The 21,690-nt window shown below is 38.7% G+C and overlaps 1 protein-coding gene across 4 annotated transcripts in view; it reads left to right on the top strand.

Annotated features, from left to right (window-relative positions):
• Positions 1 to 21,690, top strand: part of LOC104049411 (connector enhancer of kinase suppressor of ras 2) — a 211,052-nt gene that overhangs the window by 166,695 nt on the left and 22,667 nt on the right. For all 4 annotated transcript variants that reach the window (XM_064462860.1, XM_064462859.1, XM_064462862.1 and 1 more), the window contains 3 exons: positions 17,815 to 17,876; positions 19,224 to 19,383; positions 20,876 to 20,949. In XM_064462860.1, coding sequence (XP_064318930.1) covers positions 17,815 to 17,876; positions 19,224 to 19,383; positions 20,876 to 20,949 — 296 coding nt within the window. The remainder of the gene's footprint in view (positions 1 to 17,814; positions 17,877 to 19,223; positions 19,384 to 20,875; positions 20,950 to 21,690) is intronic.

The raw sequence follows: 21,690 nt of genomic DNA on the forward strand, positions 1-21,690 counted from the left end.
TGGGCTAGTTTGGGGTGGGTAGTGAAAATCTGTAGTACAGGTGATAAAAAGAAGACGGTCAGCACAGTGTGAACAAGGGATTATTTTAGCTTTGTCAAGGGAGGGAGTGCGGGATGAATCCCATTTGGGAAAGTGAATAAACAGTGATTTGGAAAACACTTTGCTATTAGTTTGGGAACAGTTTTAGAGAGGAAAGGCCTCTACTAATTGAGAAATAGAATGGGAAACACTTAAACTGACTAAATTTTTTCCCCCACTTTCAGTTGCTAAACTCAGTGCCACTAGAAGGCAGCGGGATATGAGAAAATCTGAGCCTTCTGGTATGAATAAATCTTATTTCTATAACAGTTTCATGGGTAGTGCTGCTGTCAAAGTTCTTTTACTCGGTGTGCCACACAGTATTTTACCAGGCTGTCCACAGTATTTTCAGGGATGGTCAGATTGGTTCATTCATATTTAACAGTGCATTAGCAGCAGCAGGAATCTGACATTTATTATGCAGGATTTCAGTGAAGCTCTTCAAACAGCTATTTTGCTGGAGATGTATGCTGTTATCTCTTACAGTCTACTTTAAGAAAATATAAATATTTGTAGAAGGTATGTTTTCATTTTTATAGGTTCTTTGGGCTAGATTTCAGTGTACTCCAAGGAGTATTAAGTTATTTATAGCACTCAGGAAACCCTTTTGTGTACAAAATTGCCCAACGAGGAGCTCCACCTTTCCCTGGTTTCAGCAAGGTCTGTAGAACTCCCTGCTTTAAGCATAAGGGCACCATTTCATTACTTCTGTCAGCTAAGATAATCTTATTTGAATGGTAACCATCTTTGATACTCACATTTGATAGGATATTTTAACTGAATCAACTACCAGAACAAGTGAAAGGCAAAATTTTTTGGTAGTAAATAGTATTAAATGCAGCAACAAGAGGTACTTGTAAAATACGTAGCTTCCTAATTATTGTGGAAGGTAAGAGACAGGAAAGCCTATATAAGTGAAAACTTTTAAGCGCATGCCATTTATGTTGTATCGTTTGCCATGCCCCGTTCTCTGGCTTGAGTGTGGGTTGACTGTGGCAATGTTTTATTCAAAACACAAGCACGTCACAGAACGTTCCAGCTACAAAACCGGGAAGGGTGCTTAGTGCTCTTTAATTTTCAGCCCTATGATTATTACAAGGATCATTATGAAACTTCATGTAGTGATTTAGTGATCCACTTTTGACTTTATAGAGGCTGCCAGTACCTTCGTGTGCTTGATAGTTTGGAAATAAATCTTTGCCATTAACAATCCTACTGCACGTTCACCATGTTCCAGCAGCAGGCTGCTTCTCCTTTGGATATGAGGAACGTTTTGGATAGCAGGAATGCTTGAGAGAAAACAGGAAAAAGTCATCACATAGATCTACATGGTCCTGCTCTGGGGAAAATGTCTTTCTGAACTTAGGTTCGATAACTAGTCTAACCTTATTAGATGCAAGCAGGTGAGGAACAAGAATCCTTGGATGTTTTAATATTACTGTGGTATCATCAATCCTCTCCAAACTTATTAATTACCAGGGTAACTTGATCACTTAAGCTTTTTTTTCACCTGCTTCAACTGGCATATCATCCATTATCTCTAGCAGAAATGGCGTGGTGGAAGGTGATAAATGACTTTGTGTATGGATGCACCAGGAGGATACGTGAAGGAGGGAGGTGGCAAAGTACATGCTTGTCCCCTGAATGTTTTAAAATTTTCGTAGAAGCGCGTGCTGTTAGACTGAACCTGTGCTGTAGCCCATGTGGTTAAATAGACCCAGCAGGCTTCCTGTCTCTTACATGTGCAATGTGCACTTCAGTTTTGTAACTGTTCTCTGAAGCCACGTGTGGTCAAATATCTTACAGTATGCCTGAAGTAGTGATACTAAAACGCAAACATTATATTAAAAAAAAAAAAAAGATCTGTTTCCTATTTGGTTCTTCAGAAAGCATTTAGAGTAAAAGATTTCTCAAGTGTGAATTTCTGCATTTATAAACAAATACACATTAATTGTAAAACAGGCATTTTTGTCATTTCAAGAGGAGAAACTGGTTTTTAGCTGTGGGAAACCTTCTCCATCATAAAGCTTCCTTTAAAGTGAACAAAACAGTCTGAAGATTTTATTTTTAATTCTGAATCACTTACTACTAAAAGACGTGATTATTTCCAAACCTCAGAGGAACAACCAGTGTAGTAAATGAGTTATGTAAAGCTAGGTAAGAATGGTATTAAAGGAAGCTTTGATGACACGTTCATCATTGTTCTTAAAATCCTCTACAGTTCGTTCTTCTGAAATTCTGTATTCTGTAGTATTTGTCCTTTACATTTAACAAACTTCCTTACAATTATTAATATTTTTGCAAACACTGACATTCTAACACACTTTTAGCTCCCTTCTTCTTTTCAAGAGCTTTGATCACAATTATACAGCTACATTACAAGTGCAACTGTAGTGAAACTACATTATAAGTGCAGGTACAAGTTGCTTTAAACATGACCTTGATTGTGAAATAGCACTTAGTTAGAAATTGAAATAAATTTTCCATTTCCTTTTCCTTAGAGTTACAGAATGACTACTGTGGTTTACTTCTGTGACTTCTTTTGCTGCAGATACCGCTATGTTGAGTGCACCAAGGAAGTATGGTCTTTAGTCGTGCTTAATACTGTCTGTTTTTCTTCTGCAGAGAGCAGGGGACACAGTCAGTGGAGATACGGAAAGGTAAATATTTCTGTTATTCTACATTTAAATATATACATAATCTATATATGAATTATAGTTACTTATGTACTTTTAGAAACTTAGTTGAAATATTTGAGGAATAAACTTTCAGATTTTAGTGAGAAAAGCATTAATATAATTTAGTAAATGTCATCACTTTCATTTGCTAACTACATCAATTACAAATTGCAAAGGTTGAAAAGATACTTCAGACATTAAGTTTATTAACGATTACTAGGGGGAAAATTATACTACTACTAAGTAGCAGATGTTTTTCCCCATCTTGTTTTTTTTACTTTTGAAATTTAGTATTTCAGAATCACTCTGAGGCTGAAAAGCATAACGCATGACTAGCACGATTTTTGGAAATAACTGGCAGAAGTTTTCAATGAACATCTAAAAGCTAATTCAGTTTGTGCAGAAGTTACTGTTTGTTTGTGGCGCATATTTGATAAATACTAATGATACTGTTCAGTTTGTTCCTTACTATTGAATTTAATCAACTAATTCTAATGAATGAAATAGTGATTTTTTCTTTACCTTGCAGTTTATCTGATGAAGTATGTTCATATTCTAGTTGCAGCCAATAAGTCATATTAAAAGAATAAGTTTGACTTAACAGACACTTGGGTATCATAGAATGTCATAATGAAGCTTAACTGGAATCTGTTCACATGGATAATTATTCTTTTCTACATCTTTTCATCCTGTATATGGCCTAAACCTATTTAAGAAGCCAAACCATGTACTGAATATAAAATAATTAATGACATTTAGAGTGCTTTCACCAATCTAAAGGATTTACAATTGATGATTATGATTTTCTTCAGTGGTATAAATACCACTACCTTACAGCTAGAAGCCTGAGGTACAACAACATTAGCTGTCGATCACCAAACACAAGCCACCTCGTGCTGGATTTTTCAGGATTGTCAGCACTTTTACCTCTTTATATGTGTATGAAACATTGTAGTTCATTTCAAAGGCAGGTGTAATGGTAAGAGTTTACTGATGTTTCCCCAGCTGTAGGGTGCTGTGCATGTTTAGAATGGCATTCAACTAAATCAAGTAGCACTGCTATCACAGAGGGAAGTGAGGTAAGGGTGGAGTTTGAAAGACTTTTTCTAATGTAAAATTCTACTTTGTCTCATAAAAGACAGTGTTGTCTCTCCATTGCTGCCATTGTAGTACTCCATTACCTCATCATCCGCTACCTCAGCTAAATATAGATTCTTACTTTTGTAATAAACTAAGTGTAGTCCCACTTAGTATTTAGCCCCAGTTCAGAGCCAAAGCAGCATCCGTTGTGTATAAGGCAGGGGTTATACACAGGGAACAAGGGTGTCATTCTCGGGCTCTTTTTAAGTAACAATTGGATTTCACCTTTTGCCCTTACCTCTTACATTGGAGTTTTCAGAACTTATTGTTTTCTGACAATCTTAAGTATTTACCATTTTCAGTTAGTCTCCCAACTCTGTCATTGCAGGTGCTGTAGTCCTGTTCTCCCCACACTCTTGTTTCTCCTTACTTTTTGCAACTCCCTTTCCTCACCGTCCTTCATTCCGGTATGGCTGCTCCTTCCCTCAGGTTCTTCCTACCTGACTTTCTGCAACAGAGAGAAATCACAGTTCGCTCCCCAGAAAAAGTCATACTTGTCACCCTTTTTTTTTTTTTTTTTGTCTTCTTTCTCCACACCCATAGTTTCTTGCAGTCACAAGGAAGAGCTGCAAAGGAGTTTTGTTCTCCCTAGACCAAAGCACACCTAATTATTCTGTGTGGGTTGCACATACTCAGTCTGGCAGGGACATTACCATCCAGATGGAACATCCTTGGTGGATGGGACACAAGTCTCTACTGGACATCTGCCAAAATATATTTTCCAGGGACATATGACTTGATGAAATTTTGGCAAACTTTCGTAGCAAAAGGCTATTCTTTTTTGTTCTTTTATAGAATGTCTCTCCCTTTCCTAATCCTTCTCCCACACATTTTAAAATTCCAGTCTAAAACATGACCATATTATATCTTTTCAATTATGTTGAAAAAATTTTTAAAAGAGGTAGAATGGTATCTTCTTGCTCCCAGTAACCTTTTGAGTGGTTTAAAGAGCTTAAAATCCACTGAGATGGGCACTGGTAGATTTTCACTACATGTAGTTAAGTTTTGGGGAGCTAAAGACAAACTGGATAGATTCACGCACTTGGATGAGATAGCATTATCTTTATTAACCTGTGATGTGATTGCATTCTTTAAAATAAAAAGAAATTAAAAGAAAAAAAAAAAGCCAAAAAGCAAAAGAAAGACGCTTCTTGCATGTAGTAGAATGTACCACATGCTGCAGGGAATATATACCAAAAGCAATAGCAGCTACATGAGAAATCTGAGACTACAAAATGTTACTAGGAATATCTAGCTTTTTAAATGTTTCAAGTGAGTAGAACGTAAAGCAAGCTTAGCAGCGTTTTGTTTTTCTTTTTTTAAGCCTTGACCAGAATAAAAGCTAGGTATTTCTGCATTACAGCTCTGGGTTCTTCCAAACTCTTTTGGCACATTTACCTCACATATTTGCCCCAGCACTACACACAGGGCTAGGCTCTCACCATCCATGCAGAGCGCCCACACCCCTCATTAGAAGATACTGTCCATTCACACATTAAACCCTGCCCCTACCTGAGCTTTACTTTTAAGCAGTCTTGTGCCCAGAGAAGCAGGGCAGCCACAGGCAAGTTGTGACTCTTCACTTCTGAATAGGTGTCATGATTTAGGAAATTACACTCTCTAACTAGATGTGGAAATGTGTGAGTAGTCTGAGGTTTTAGGAAGGCAAACTAAATTAAACGCTTCCTGAAGAAGCAGCCGATTTGTTTTTCTTCGTACCAGAAGCAATTTACCCTGTTTGTTATTATTTCAGAAATGAGGAAGGGGTAATGGGCATCAAACTTGTAGTTCCTGCCGCAGCTTTTTTACAAACATAGAATCCTAGAATCACTAAGGTGGGAAAAGACCTCTAGGATCATAAAGTCCAACCCCCAACCCAACACCCTCAGGCCTTCTAAACCATGTCCCCAAGTGCCATGTCTACATGGTTTTTGAAACCCCCAGAGACGGTGACTCCCCCACCTCTCTGGGCAGCCTGTGCCAGGGCCTGACCGCTCTGGCAGGGAAGACATTTTCCCTCATCTCCAACCTAAACCTCCCCTGACGCAGCCTGAGGCCGTTTCCTCTCGTCCTGTCACTGGTGACTTGGGAGCAGAGACCAGCCCCCCCCTCACTCCAGCCCCTCTCAGGCAGCTGCAGAGAGCGAGAAGGGCTCCCCTCAGCCCCCTCTTCTCCAGGCTAAACCCCCCCAGTTCCCTCAGCCGCCCCCCAGCACACTTGTGCTCCAGACCCTGCCCCAGCCCCGCTGCCCTTCTCTGGACACGCTCCAGCCCCTCAAGGCCCTTCTTGTCCTGAGGGGCCCAAACCTGAGCCCAGCACTCGAGGTGGGGCCTCCCCAGGGCCGAGCACAGGGGCCCCATCCCTGCCCGGCTCCTGCTGGCCACACCAGTGCTGACACAAGCCCGGGGGCTGGTGGCCTCCTTGGCCACCTGGGCACTGCTGGCTCATGCCCAGCCGGCTGTCAGCCAGCACCCCCAGGGCCTTCTCCGCCAGGCACTTCCCAGCCCCTCTGCCCCAGGCCTGGGGCGTTGCCTGGGGTTGGTGTGACCCAAGGGCAGGACCTGGCACTTGGCCTCGTTGAATCTCATACAGTTGATCTCGGCCCATCGATCCAGCCTGCCCAGGTGCCTCTGCAGAGCCTTCCTACCCTTGAGCGCATCAACACTCCCACCCAATTTGGTGTCATCTGCAAACTCATTGAGGGTGTGCTCGATTCCCTCATCCAGATCATTGGTAATGATAATCTCTAGGTGGATGCTGTGGGGAGAGAGTGACAAAGGCTTTGTTAAAGCCCAGACAGACAACATCCACCACCTGGTCATAGAAAAAGATCATGCTGGTCAGGCAGGACCTGCCTTTCACGAAGTCATGCTGGCTGGGCCTGATCCCCTGGTTGTCCTGTACATGACGCGTGAGCTCACTCAAGATGAACCACTCCATGACCTTCCCCAGTACCGAGGTCAGGCTGACAGGTCTGAAGTTCCCCGGATTTTCCTTCTGGCCCTTCTTGTAGATGGGCATCACATCAGCAAGCCTCCAGTCGTCTGGGACCTCCCCTGTTAAACAGGACTGTTGATAAGTGATGGGGAGTGTCTTGGTGAGCTCCGCCGCCAGCTCCCTCAGTACTGTCAGGTGGATCCCATCTGGCCCCATAGACTTGTGAGTGTCCAGGTGGAGAAGCAGAGTATAAACTGCTTCCTCCTGGGTTATGGGGGCTTTGTTCTGCTCTCTGTCCCTGCCTTCCAGCTCAGGGTGCTGAATACCCCAGGGATGACTGGTCTGACTATTGAAGGCTGAGGCAAAGAAGTCATTAAGTACCTCAGCCTTTTTCTCATCCTTGGTGGCAATGTTCCCCTGCCATCCAATAGAGGATGGAGATTCTCCTTGGCTCTCTGACTATACGCTTAGCAGGGTTTGCTGTGTTCTTTGATCTTCATTTTACTTCAGGAGAAATTTTTTCTAGTAATAGGAAACCTTGACATCTGTGGATTCTAGACATGCATGCATAATGTAACCATGACATCATTACAGAGACCTTGGGTTTGAAGCTCTTACTCCACTTAGCTAACCACACAGGCCTGCAAGGGAAAGAGGAGGCAGAGAATCGTATCATTCGTGCACAACTGCTAGGTGAATAAACAGTTTGCACTTAGTTTGCATGTGAAAATGCTGCTTAGATTCTCTCTCATAACATGTTTTGTCTTTGTAAATATTAACGCTTAAAAATTGTTTTAATCATGTCCATAGTGGCATGCTTTGGACATTTTTTTTTTAAGCTCTGGTTAATGCTGGAGAGGTGAGAAGAGATAAATATTTTGAAACTACCTTCTAGCCTTGACATTGTTTTGTCAACTTTGCATGTACAGATACACCTGTACTGCCACGGGTGCATCTGAGCTTGCTGGCTGGTACTTGCAGTACCAAGTCATAGTCTGTAGCATAGTACCGAGCCTGTAGCTGAGCCAGTGTGAAACCGAGAAGGGATTTCAAACCTCACTACAAAATACTCAATAATTAATTTGCGGTGAGAATTTACTTGTTGCGATGGGAATATGTTATATAAGCTCAGGAGGTTCTAGTAATCTAAATATGAATCATGAATCCAGGCAAGGTGGTTGTAAATGCATTCCTGTGACCAGATAGATAAATCCAAATTGCTACATACGTGTTCCTGTGAACAAGCCATAAGGAAGTTTCACATTGTACCTACAATACATTTCTGCAATAATATATTTTCTAATATGTCTTTTTTTTTCTCAAGTTAATGATGGTGGCCTTGACCCTGAGCTGCAACCAGTTTGCAGAATGTGAGACACGAAGGTTGAAGAGAGCTTTGCATCTAGATATTTACATTTCCCAAGTAATTGCCAGGTAAAAAAGAGCAGGTGGAGAGGTGCCATTTTCTAGCTGTTCCTAGCTGCTGTGGGTCAACAGAGCTGTTATTCAGGCTCTCTGTGTTTCAGATTGCCTTATGCTTCTAAGTATCCAAGTGGCAGCAGGGACTAACAGTGTGTTTTCAAATGCAGACTTTGCTGTTGTTCATAATGTTTAACCAACAGCTTTGAAATTATCTCTTCATCATCTGTGCTGTGTGCTTGAGATCCTACATTTATGTAACTTTATGAAACAGGGGCCATCCTACAGAGGACTAACAAGAAGACATCTCAAAATAGTCTTTTTATGGACTGTACATCAACTTGGACTTTCTGCATAAGTCCCCCGTCAGAAGGCTTAGAGCATGCTGTACCTCGACAGAACGTGAAATATGCTGCCCAGTAATTTATACTCAGTTATCTCTATTCCAGGAGTAAATTCTGGTAAATAGTCTTATTTATTTACCTGCTGGGAACTTTTACAGTTCAAAAAATTATTGCAAATTGGAATAGGCAAAAGATAAGTTTGGATTGCTCTGTTTGGTCAAATAAATACAAATCGAAGAAATCACTAGTACCTAAAATTGTTGTTCAATCAATAGTAAATATATATTAGCAGTTTGTTATAACTAGAATAATTTCATATTATTTCCAGTTTACAATCCTATCCATTATTGCCAGAGAAGGATCTTTAAAAATAGTCAACAGTATAGATTGTAACTGTTACAGATACCAAAGATGAGTTGAAAGGTTAAGGAACAAAGTAATTATTCTTGTTTCTAGACTGTATTCGTTCAGTGGGATTTAGTATCTGTGTCCTGTCACCTGGGGAGAAGCCAAAGTGATAGCAATCTAATAAGATATATCAGAGATATCAGTTTGTTCTGATACAGTTCTAACTTTCATTTAGTGACCTTGAAGGTAATAGAAAGAGAATTGGGATGTTATAATTAAGAGCTTTGATAATGTAAGAGCCACTTTATTTTTAATCTTCCCTCAGAACACATCTGATCACGTTGCTTATGTCATCAAGGGATGCTTAATTTGTATGCAGCTGGTTAACATGAGTTCTTGTTTTCAGTAGACACTCTATAAATTTTCCAAGCTACAACACGATTCTTTGTTAGAGTTTATGGGACAATAAAAGATGTCCTGTTATCTTTCTATGGTAGAAAATGAAACATGTTCCTCAGAAGGAAAAGAGGAATGAGCGTCACCATGGAGGCAGTGTTCATAGTTGCACTTTTTTAGTGATGCTTGTTTTGCAAAGAAATGGCAGGACATTTCTGTTCACTGTAAGGGGAATTTTTGTGTGAACAGAAAGTGCAGGATCCTCAGAATTCTGATGACGATGCTCTTAAATCAATATAACTGCTCTGGTAGCAAAAGCACATGCAAATCATGATTCTTATAGCTTTTTTCAAATACATTAGACTGGAATATGGTACTTCTGCTATCCACCATAATTCTAGGTTTTTCCATTCTAATTTGTTTTCTAGAGATTCATTATTGCTATTTTCTAATCATACAACATTGTTCCTCCTTTGAAGTTCTGATTACAAATCTTACCACCAGGCTTGCACTTCATTTGCATGTCCTTTGAGATGAGAGTTGGAAGTTGCCACACCTACCTGAGTCCTTTAAGTTCTCAGTGATTTGCTTCCACCTAGGTCAAAGTCATTTCCATCTCTTTTTTTAGCTCATTCTTGTCAACCTTTCTACTCTAGCTCTGTGCTCAGCATCACCTTTCTGACTGAATACTGAGTCGGTAGGCATCTAGGACTGAGATCAGAGATTGTGTTTTACCCTGATCTGTGCTTGCTTCTTAGTACCTGCATTTCTCAAATTCTTCTTCCCTTTTTATATTTGTTTCAATTTGCGTACATGTAATTTAGTGAAAATTCTGAAGACTAGGTAAGGTGGAGGCAACATTTAGTCCATAGAAATTCCAATATTTGACACACAGCTAGGCAGAGCATATCAAAACTCAGAATAGACAATTGCTAAAGTCCTTTATATTTCTGTCAAATAGGAATTCCTCAGAAATCCGTTACAGGAAAATTGTATGACAGAATAAGTATTTTAGAATGAGCTTTATTATAAAACTAAATTTCATTTTAAGTTTTGCAGTTATTTGCTTAGTATTTTGCCTTTTTAATGCCATATTATGCAATGAATATTTCTGCAAACATCCTGAAATAATTATTTGATTTGTTATTGTCTTTTTTAATTGGTATAAGTTACTCATAAGTGACTGGTCCTCTTTTTTCTAGCTTCTGCAGTTTGTTTCACAAACAGTATTATGCATGAACAAGAAAACAAGCATTTAGTAGAAGATCATCTGTTTTAATTGATTTGAGAAATATCAGTCCAGTCCGTTATAACCGTATCACTGCACATGCCTTCCCCCAACTCCCCCCTTCATTCTTTTCCCTTTCACCTCTGTAACAACTGTTTTCCTAAAAAGAAAGGTGAGGAGTAACTCAACCAAATATGATACAGAATATTTAAACCAGACTAGACAACACACTAGGGTTCCTCTGTGTCTAAATTAATTGGTTCTGTCACTTTCACATGGATAATTTACTTGCTAAGGAGAAGAAAAGGTCTGCATTTCTTCTGTGATTTGTAGATCTGAATATTTAAGGAAGAACTAGGTTTGGGGAGGAGTACTTGATAGACATAAAATCTTTTAAAAAACAAATTCCTGCAGACTGTTGAAAACCCTTCCCAAATAAAACAAAAATTAAGCACAGCGTACATTAGAATGCCTATTCCTGACCTTTCATAAGATGCCAACTTTTGAACGGCTTTCCAAAGCCCGATTGCAGACTGCTTCTATAACTTCACAGCATTTTTTGCTGGTAAGAGCCTGTGATTACAATAAGGAGACGCATTATTGTGTTTGCATGGAAGCAAATAAAACTTGACTAAGGGCTTTCCAGATAAAAACGCAGATGTATTATTCATATTGTATATTGGCCGAGAGAAAGAATGGAAGCATTGAAACAGACACTTTCCAGATGGGTCAAAGCCGTGATTAAAGAAACAGACCAGAAATCAGGGGGAAATGCCCAGAAGGATTGAAGTGCATTTATGGCATTCTCATGGGCAGACAGAAATGGAGCATTAATGACAAAATCTGCCTTGCAGCGCTTTGGGAGTCTGCCCATTCCTTTACCAAATGTTGTAAGTTGAACTTCATTGTTTTTCAGTTGTTTCTTTAGATCCTTGTAATCTACAAGACAGCTCAGAACTTCTAAGTCTTGCCTATTAACTTTTATGATTGTAATTTTAATGTTATGCATCCCAACTTTTCACTGCAGCCTGGGAATTTCCTTTGACTCAGGACCGATGGATGCTTTTAACTGACAATGCAGTAGTTGTTTCTACTGGTATATTTGATTTCCCATGACAATGGAAATCATCAAATGAGGAAATGCCACTTCCTGTCTTGCTGCCTCATGACAGTATGACAGTATTATTATTATTATGACCAACAGAATCTGGGAATATGTTAAATATGTGCACAATCCTTTTATTTCATTTTAGTTTTGCCCTTCAATTTCTTTCCTATTCTTGCACTCCTTTTCTGTTTATATGACATAGGCAAAAACATTCACATTTTTAAGGCTTTCCCACTTCTCTTTTTTTCTTAATTTTTGAAACCTGAGGGGAAATTGTACGTCTAAGAATTTCTGTGCTAGGTCAGACAAAGCTGACCCCGATTCAGTGTCCTGTTTCCATCGACGGCCAGTCGTCTTTGTATTAGGAAAGACCTCTGGTGATGCTTCCCTGCCTTTGGAGAACTCCAGGGGAAAGCACAGATGATAGTATGTTTGCATTTTAAAGTGTGTGTAAATTTTTGGTATCCATGGCATGCTTTACCTTAATGTTATGGAACTCTTTGCTGCAGGATGCTGTTAACACCCAACATTTTTATTGTGTGTGTTAATGAATGAAGGTTGAAAACAAAAGAAGCCAATTGCTAATTTTATATAATTTATGTAGCCCCTTTATTCAAGGAGGCATTGAGTATTTATTCCCTATTACTCTCTTCAGAACACTCCCAAGTACATAAACCTCCACAGCATTGCCCCCAGTTGCCTTGAGAGGCAGATGGAGGAGTTTCTTTCCAGTTTCCCTCTGTCCCCTTTGACACTAAGTGATCAGAACTGTACACTATTAAAAATTTTGGAGGACCACTGCTATGACTGTACTTACCTAACAGCCTTCGCCACCGTAGTGTTTCAAAAGGATTTAGGAATACGACTGCTACTCACTATGTAGAGACATATTAAGGTATGCACAGTATTCATATAAGAAAGGTGTGCAGAAAATGTCCCCTTAATAAGAGAAAAGATTACAAACAGGCCTGCTGAACAGGGGCTCTCTCTGGCTTTTCCCTTTCTAACCCAAAATGTTTTGCAGTACCATTGTGTCCTGACACTAATCACATATCCTCAAAGAAGTAAAACTTTGCCTGGACCTTCCCCAGGGATGTAGAGCTTCAAACAGCTCTCTGCAATAGCCCGTCTGCAAATTGAGCAGTATGCTGGTTTCTCGGATCAGGGATGTTGATGTTAAAAAGCATAATGGCTGAACCGTAGCCACAGTTGGAGCCTACATCAAAGTTAGTTTGGGAAAGTTTACTTCATTCATTTTGTTGCTAAGAGTTTCTGTTCTTTACGTCAGGATTGTTCCCCGGTCCATGGAAAATTGTCACTGCACTTCCTTCCAATAGCAAATGTCACTGTTGTGTTCCTTGATTGCCGGCCCAGAAGACCCTGTTAGGGTATCGGTGTCATAATAATATTACTGTTTTTCTCATGATCTAAATTTTCTAGTTAACCGCTAAATAGCTGCGATCTTCATGAATTTCCTGGTTTTAGGTGCTTCCAGAATAGGAAAGAGGAGGTAGTGGGGAAAGAACAGAATAAAAGAAGATATTAGATTTTGTACCTGGCAAACATATCTGACAGTCATGTCAAATTTGGCCTGAGAGTTACATACTTGTTCACGTCTGGGTGTTTATACACATGCTAACATTAGGATACCCAAAAAGTAACTCAAAGGAAGGCACAAACTAAGCAATTTGGGGTATCCTGGATTTGATTCTGTAATGACATGGGAAGGAACCAACTTGGCAGAATATGGAACATGTATGAGTCTTTCCTAAAGGTCAAAATAAAGTATCAAATACATATATACAATATATACATCTATACAGTACAAATACATATGTTCAAATACAGATCTGTAAGCTGTTACATTTTAAAATACAAATTACTCTTACAACAAAATTTCTGAATTATTTATTTGTATTTCTACCTTTTTCCTGCTTAAAATGCTTCTTTCCTGTTTTAGTCTGGACACTGGGAATCTGTGATTCCTGTGCTAAGTGTTGTTGATGCTGGAAGAAATGCGCAGATAAGAGTTAGCCCTGCAACAAAGACCCAATGATTTGTATGTCCTAAGGCTCTAGTCCCTAGGAGGGAGGAATTGTGTTGGTTGCTTTTGAATCAGGGCTGAGCATTTCTTAGGCCAGTGGTTGAATTGGAACCAGATATTCTCAGATGATTTCTGTGTTTTTAAGTCGGAATATTAAGAATGGGTTTGTTTTTCTTAACAGCATTCGCACTGTTCATTGAAAACATGGTTCAATTTCCAAAGGGCCTCCTGGTTTCAGAACTACATTTTAAATAACTTTGAAACAAAATTACACCTGTAAATGTACATTTGGAAAGGCACAGAGTGTGTGTGTGTGTGTATATGCACTACTTATTCAGAGTATTTTTTCCTGTAGTTATTTAACATCTTTCTTCCTCTCTGTCCTAGATATGCTAGTTCTGCCATTGACCGTCAAGGAAGCACATCCATGAGGAAGGTAAAGATTTATAAATTTACTTAAAAAACAAACACCCCAGCAGTTCACTGTCATATTTTTAAAAGATATCACAAACCTTGAGATTTGTCTGTATTATGAAACATCTGAAAATAAAAAGCTAGGAATAATTTCCACATTCAGAAAAGCAGCTACCGCAACCACAGCAGGTCAGCATATATGCAGTACTTTTGGTTAAGTTTAGCAGGAACCTTAGTACATTTTCTAAGATATGGGCTAGTTTTGGGAGAAAATATAGAAAAGCATAGAAAATATCTAGGTTGGAAGGGACCTCTGGAGGGAAGGTTGCCCTGGAGGAAAAGAAAATTTTAAAACCTCTTAACATATTTAAATAAGATGAATACTACGATAAGGAGATATGGGATTAAGGTTTTCATAGATTTTTGTGGTACCAGCTTTGAAGGTCTTCAATGGAAAATATCTAGGCATCATTTTTTATTTTTTAGTATTTTGAAAAATATTTCATACAAAGGACAAACAGCAAGACCTTCATTTATCAAATGCCTAGTTCTTCATTCCGACTTAGCACTTTTTTCACTAAACAGGTGCTAAATAACTTTTGAAAGTTGCCAGATGTCATTCTACCTCCCAAAGATTTACAACGTGAGGCTAAAGACCAGCGACAATAGGGGAAGATATATGACTAGGTTTTCTGCGGTCTGTGAAAACCTGCAGTTGTGTTTATTGATACGGGGCCTCTCTGCCAATCCCTATCTCACCTGGTGCCTCCACTGGAAAACGCTCCGGCCTGTGGCTGTTCCCAGGCATCCTAGTACCACAAATAATCTAACACACATGGTCTGAGGAAATCAGCACTCTGTGCCCTATGATTTGTGTTCTTTGCTAGTGAATGCACCCATGGCTGTTGTTGGAATTTGTTAATGGTTTTCCTTAAAAACTCCAAACTCTCAAAATAGCAAAGATACACGCAACCAGGTGTGCATTGATAGGTGTGGCTCACTTCACCCTGACAGGTAACCGGATCTCTAGTCTCCAGGGCCTTTGTAAAACATGGCATAACTTCTCATTTGGTGATGCTGTGATAGCGCTCCTACTGCTACACTGTGATTATTCCGAGGTCTCATTGATTTAGCTGCATGCAGCACAGATTCAATTCGATCCCTTTTTTTCTTTTTTTCCATGGTGTGCTTCTTGGTGGGGTGGGGTGGGAGAGCGTGCATTTTGTTTAACATTCTACTTTGTGGTTTTGAGATGAGAACTTAAATGCTGACAACCACAATATGTACTCACATCATCTGTCAGTTTCCCGTAGCAACTCTGAGTCATTTTGAAGTTGCAAGTTCTGTTTTCTTAGTATTTACCACAAAGTGAATTATATAGTGGTTCATTTATCTCTCAGAATATGAAGCCTCGATTTTGTAAGTTAGCAGTGCTAATTAAGTACTGATTCCCAAGGTATCACAAACCTTTCACTTTCTCTAGTTTTCTTGCTTTGAATGCATTGTGTGTGCATAAACAGTCTGGTTAGCAAGCCAATATTAAACATAGTAAGACTAATTAAGTTTTGTTTTTAGAAGAGCTAATATTTTCTGCTCTCCTTGATTTGTTGTGCTTTTATTTTCATTATTTTTAAAACTTTTCTATTGAATGACGCATACCAGTTTCCAGTGAGTATCCTAAGGCGTATATCCTCCAGTTTTTCCATTTTCTTACAGTTCTTCATATGTAATCACAAATGAAAACTGTAGTTTAATTATAGGGGTTTATTTCATCACTCTATTTTTAGCCTAAATTGTGGATAAATTTGCTGATATCTTTTTCAGAAACCTGCTCTCTCCTAATGCATTTTTATATAGAAAGAGGAACATTGAACAGATTGTTTCAGCCACAGTCACCACAGAACTCCAGTTGGCACACACGACTGACCAGTACAGCTGCTGTGGCTTGCAATACATCAGTTTAAATGCCCCCGATGTTGCTGTGCACCTTGAATGCTTTGTCACAGGCTCACTTTTGGTTTTTCATTTTCTGACTGTTTTACTATGTTTCCTGTAGCACAGGAGCAAGCTTTAATCTTTGTCTTCTCTAGTGCTCCAAACAAAGAGATAAATTTGTAGCTATCCAGTAAATGGCGAGCATGTACTGTCTTACGGTGATACAATGCATGTACACTTACAGAGCTTGTCACCTGTCAGAATTACAATATTTTTGTGAAGCATTCACATACTGTGACTGACTGGGAGAACAGTTGGAGATAAACGGAACGCAGAAAGCTGGTGTTCTCTGAGCCAGTGCTCTCAGGAGTCAAGAACTGCTGATTTCTGCAAGTTACTGGAAAACGTTCATGCTGTTCAACACTGTGAATGGGCTAAATTGCAGAAGGGTTACAAATAGGTCTGTGCCTGTGCAAAACAACTCCCTCCTCCTCCACTGTTATTTAACATAAAACTTTGCCTTTCCCATAGTTGGAGTCCTGTTTTCAGCTGTTGCTTCTCTATAGTGCTTAAGCTGTAATCCTTTGTTACCATAAGTATTAATTGAAACAATTTTTAATTTTCATTATAATCCTCAGTTATTTTAAATTTTAATATTGTGACATTTAAACACTTGTTTCATATGTTGTACGACAGTTGTTAATAAGGACTTTTGTAGCCTGTGTTGGCTTTATGGCCACACGGTGAGGAGCTGCCATCAGGTAGGGTAAGCAGTCGGCTGGTCTCTGGGAGAAGGTAATCACCTGCAGTCATACCACTTGTTGCAGTAGCACGGAGTTATCCCCTTCAGTGACTGAGGCGCCCTTCTTCTAGGCCCTCTACTGAGCTGAGTCTTATCTGTCACAAACGAAAAATTAAGAAAACTAAAAAGAGGGCCCTTTCTATGCTAGCCTTTGCCTGGACCTGCTGGTTTATCACCCTGTCAATGCCTGCTCGGTTTTCTACTGGTAATGGCAGCACCAGGCACCAATCGGGCAGCTACTTTGTTGTGTTGACCTGTAATTTTCCCCCTAGCATTCACACGTTTGAGGTAAATCCCTACTGCCTTTTGAGTAGTATCCCTGCTTTTAAAGGGTTTAAATAATGAGATGCTTTTCAGTTTTTCTTAAGAATGTGTAATGATTTTATAGTGCAGCCACAAAAGAAAGTTTTTTCTCCTCAGAGTTCCTCTGTCAGCCTAGCAACCAGCCAAACTTAATTGTTTCCTATGACTGGAAAAAATTAAAGAATGTGACTTCAACAGGTCATTGAACACATTACTTTACACATTAACTGTATAGTGTTTGTGATGGATACTTCTTTTGGATGAATATTTGTATAACTAACGCATACTTGCAACAAACTTCAAGTATCGTTCATTTTTATTAGGTCATTTACAAGTTCATATCCTTTGTTTTCAAACTACTGCATAATCATTTGTGCAAAGAATCCTTAATGATTTTATTGCAATGATAATTAATAACTGAAAAAATGGGATTTTAATTGGCAGATTTAGCTCTGTGTTGTTTTCTTTACAGTGTTTTTAAGAGTAGTAAGAGAAAAATGACAAAAAATGAGATCCTATGGTAACTGATCCTATGATAACTAACCCTAAGATAACCATGGAGATGATAGCGAATGCCAGCTGTTTCTTGTTACTACTATAACCTGCACTAGTTTTTCATAATTTTTTTTTTTCCTTACAGTCATTCCATTACGCTTCCCTCAGGGTAAAAAGCAGAAAATGGTCAAAAGGTAATTTATCTGAGTTAACATTTTTAAACTAGAAAATGTGACTTCTCTGGTAATAAGTGATCTGGATCAAATGCCAAAGTTCAATGTAATTCAAATATTTCTAAATTTGATAGTTAATGCCAAAGTAAAATACCAAATTGAAATACCAAATAAATGTGTTATAAGGTACAATATTGCTAGGTTCAGTGGTAAAATTTCCTCTGACTTAAGTAGAAGAAAGGTAGTATCTGTATAATTTGCCATTTCCTTCTGCTCTGTTTCTTTATCTATTCATGGTCTGTTTGAGACTGTTAAAAGAATGAACATCTGAAAAATAGTTACAGCATAATAAATTCATATGAAAGTATATGGCCAGCGAGCTCTCTTTATTGGCTTAGACTCCTTTCTGTGAAAATTTTCCTTTTATTGTACTATACATTTTTAATACTTCCAAAGCTGACCAGGACACAGCACAGTATCTTATTCCTAAAAGAGTAAAATATTAAGAACAGGGTTGTGGAATGTTGCAGATCAAAGGATGGTGTTTTGATGTTATCTAAATTTCTTCACTGCTTCACAGCTGTACAAATATAATTCTTATAGCAATATAAACTTATTTTCACAGAAAAAATGTCTAATATTTTAAGGAAATTTCCTACAGAGTCCTTTCCAGGAAAAAAAAATACCATAATTAAGAAAAAAACTGTTCTTATTGATTTTACAAGGCACACATAAAATTTTAAGCCTTTCAATTAGGATGTATTGAAATAACAATGAGAAAAAAAAACTTCTCCTGGTGCTGTGCCTTTAAAGAGGATGCAGTAAAGTTAAAATATTGTTGTTCAGTTATTAAATTCAGGATAGAAGAAAAGTGGATGATCTCTTTTATTTATTGGCTATAAATATTGACTATAAAAATTGAATTTAAAAATTCCCAGAATTGACAGGCCTTCTATCACTAAAAGTACTAACAGGAGATATAGGGAAGCAGTAGCATTTACATCTGTGTACAGGTTATGTCATACCCTGAGTTTCAGATTGAGGGCTAAATGAATACAGTTTTACTTTGGAATGATGATGCCCATCTTAATGGCATAGAAATGCAGCCCTAAGAGGAATGAACCCTCTAAAGATCAAATAAACCATTACATAAAACAGGCCCTTTTTATTTTGTATTCGTGCTGAACCCAAAATTGCAGAGCATTGTCGAATCTGGAAATTGTTCATTCAATCCCCTCTCCCTGAAACTGGGGGGGATTTTGAATGGAATCATCATTAAAAATTAGTAGTGTGTTTATATTGAGGAAAGTAGTTCTTTCACTCTTTTATTCAGTGAGATGTCTCACGCTAAGGTCGCATTCTCAGGGGGCTCTCTAACAAGTGGGAGCAGAAGACGGATTTCCTGCAAAGACTTGGGGCACGGAGATTGTGAAGGCTGGCTATGGAAGAAAAAAGATGCCAAAGGCTATTTCACACAGAAATGGAAAAAGTACTGGTTTATTCTCAAGGATTCGGCCTTGTACTGGTACACAAACCAGAATGTAAGTATACCCTGTGTTTGGAGAAAGCCAAAATTAAACCTTAAGCTTTGAATAAAAGCTATTTTTACTACATGAAGGGATATGTTGGTGAACTGCCACTTTAATTGCCAGGTCTGGGTCGCTCTAGCTGGAAATATTTCAAGAGAAGTTATTTTTTAAAGTCTCCATAGTCCATGTCCAAGCTTAATAAAATAGCAGACGTTCCTGGCACTCTTAAAGAAATGAATACGTCAGTAGTTAATACTTTTCCACAGATGATATTTATGTGGACTAACACCGTGTTCACAGGCAGCTCTCCTTAGTTTCAGTTGTGTGGGGAGACGTATACAGTGTAACCTTTCATGTCAGTTAAGCATTATGTGAAGCAGATGTGAAAATCTGAATTTGCAAATCTCTTTATCTGGAAGTTATTCTTATATAGAAGTTCCTCTTGCTTTTTGCCAAATTAGTCTGGAGTTTGCAGTTTCTCATGTGTAAAACGCTGCTCTTGGCAAAATGTTATTGAAAACCACTGGGCCTACGCTTGAGCAATCTGCATATGTGTAGGAAAAAATAATGGAGGGGAGAAGCCAAAAACTGTTTGACTGCTCTTCTTCCATTTGTATGCACTGAGCCGCAGTGCCTGATCTAAACTGTCTGCGTACAGCCTGCTTTCATTATGGATATTTTAGTACATATTTTCCATTTTCTTCAAGAGGACAATTTTACTAGCATAATTATGCTCAGTTTTACTATTTCCTTGTCAGCCCACAACAGTAATGTTTCAGCCTGTGGCTGATAAAGGCCTTCAGGTTTTGTGTTGCACGTTTTGTTTGTTTGACATTGTTACGTTCAAGGTGGTAGGCATTATGTGTCCCACTGATTTTCAGTCTGTTGTTTACAGCCAAGCCATAATTCATAGTACACTTGCTGATACTTTTCAAAACTCTGACTTGCGTTAATACGTCTCCTTGCTTTTCCCGGTAAATTAATTCAAAAGAGGCAAAAAGTGAAAAGAGACACTTCCTAGTTATTACTTTTCCATTTAATCACTGGTGAGCTCATCGTAGGAACCTTCTCAACTGTTATTAGAGGGGGAGATGGTCTGCACAATCATGACTTTAAAGGAGACATCCACAAAACGCTTTAAAAGTGTAGACTGTACAATGAAGAAACTGAGAATTCCTCGCTGTAGTTGTTGATGTCTTGGATGCTATTTTATGTGCTGCGTATGATGCTGAAAGGTTTTCGGTAATCTTCAGCAAAGGGGAGTTTGGATGACTGTGGTTCCTTTAAGAAACTGTCCGTTTAGTTACTTCATAAAAGTTATTAACACAGAATGATGAAGTAAATAATTTTCTTTTTTAAGTAAAAACATTTTGGGGAAAATATGTGCTGTGTTTCAGTGATTGGGTAGTTGTTCTTAGTGCAAGACCCACAAGGCTACAGCTCCCTTCTCTCTTCTTTAACTGTTCATTCTTCTTCACCATCACCTTCTCTTCTCTTTTGATAGGATGAAAAAGCAGAAGGATTCATTAGTTTACCTGAGTTCAGGATAGATAGAGCAATTGAATGCAGAAGAAAACAGTAAGTAACATGTCCATTATGTTTATAAATTAAAGGATCGCATTTGGAAGTACACAAAGTACTGGAAATTTGCAAAGCCCAGAGAAGGAATTTACATAGAAAACCTTGAAATCTGTAAATAATACATAATAGATCCGCTAAAGCTCTAGTGTTTCTCTTTATTATAAAAGATACAACTTAATATAAATGCCATAAACTGTCTTACAAAGAATTGGATAACTCTTTGGTCAGCTTTCCAGAGAGCCCTGTTACAACTTGAGTTAAATAGGAAAGCAAAAACCAATGAGTACGTTAGCCAAGAGATAAAACTTTCTTGGTTCAGTATGGGCATCTTGGTAAGAATCAAGTTTTGCAAGAAACAATTACCACAGGAAATACCATTAAAAATATCATAGCAAGGGATGGTGAATATAATCTCCATTTTCTCCTTTATGGAGGAAGCTTATGTACCCAATATTGTGTTATTCTCAACTGCTAAAATAGTTAGGCTCCACATGAAAAACGAACAGTGCGTTACTGGCACTGCTGCAGTATGGTCCCAGTAAAAAGCATATGCTAAGCTTTGCTGCACTTAAGGCATGTTTAATAACAGACACTCACTGGAAATTGTTTGCAAGCGGTGTTGGGATTGGAATTCATCTCTGTCAAACAGCAGGTTTAACAGAACAATTCTAATGCGTTGAGGCTAGCACTTTACCTGTATCTCCTGAATTATTTGCATGTGTCTTCTGTACGCTGCGC

Source organism: Phalacrocorax carbo, chromosome 11, assembly GCF_963921805.1.
Source record: "Phalacrocorax carbo chromosome 11, bPhaCar2.1, whole genome shotgun sequence".
Classification (NCBI taxonomy): Eukaryota; Metazoa; Chordata; class Aves; order Suliformes; family Phalacrocoracidae; genus Phalacrocorax; species Phalacrocorax carbo.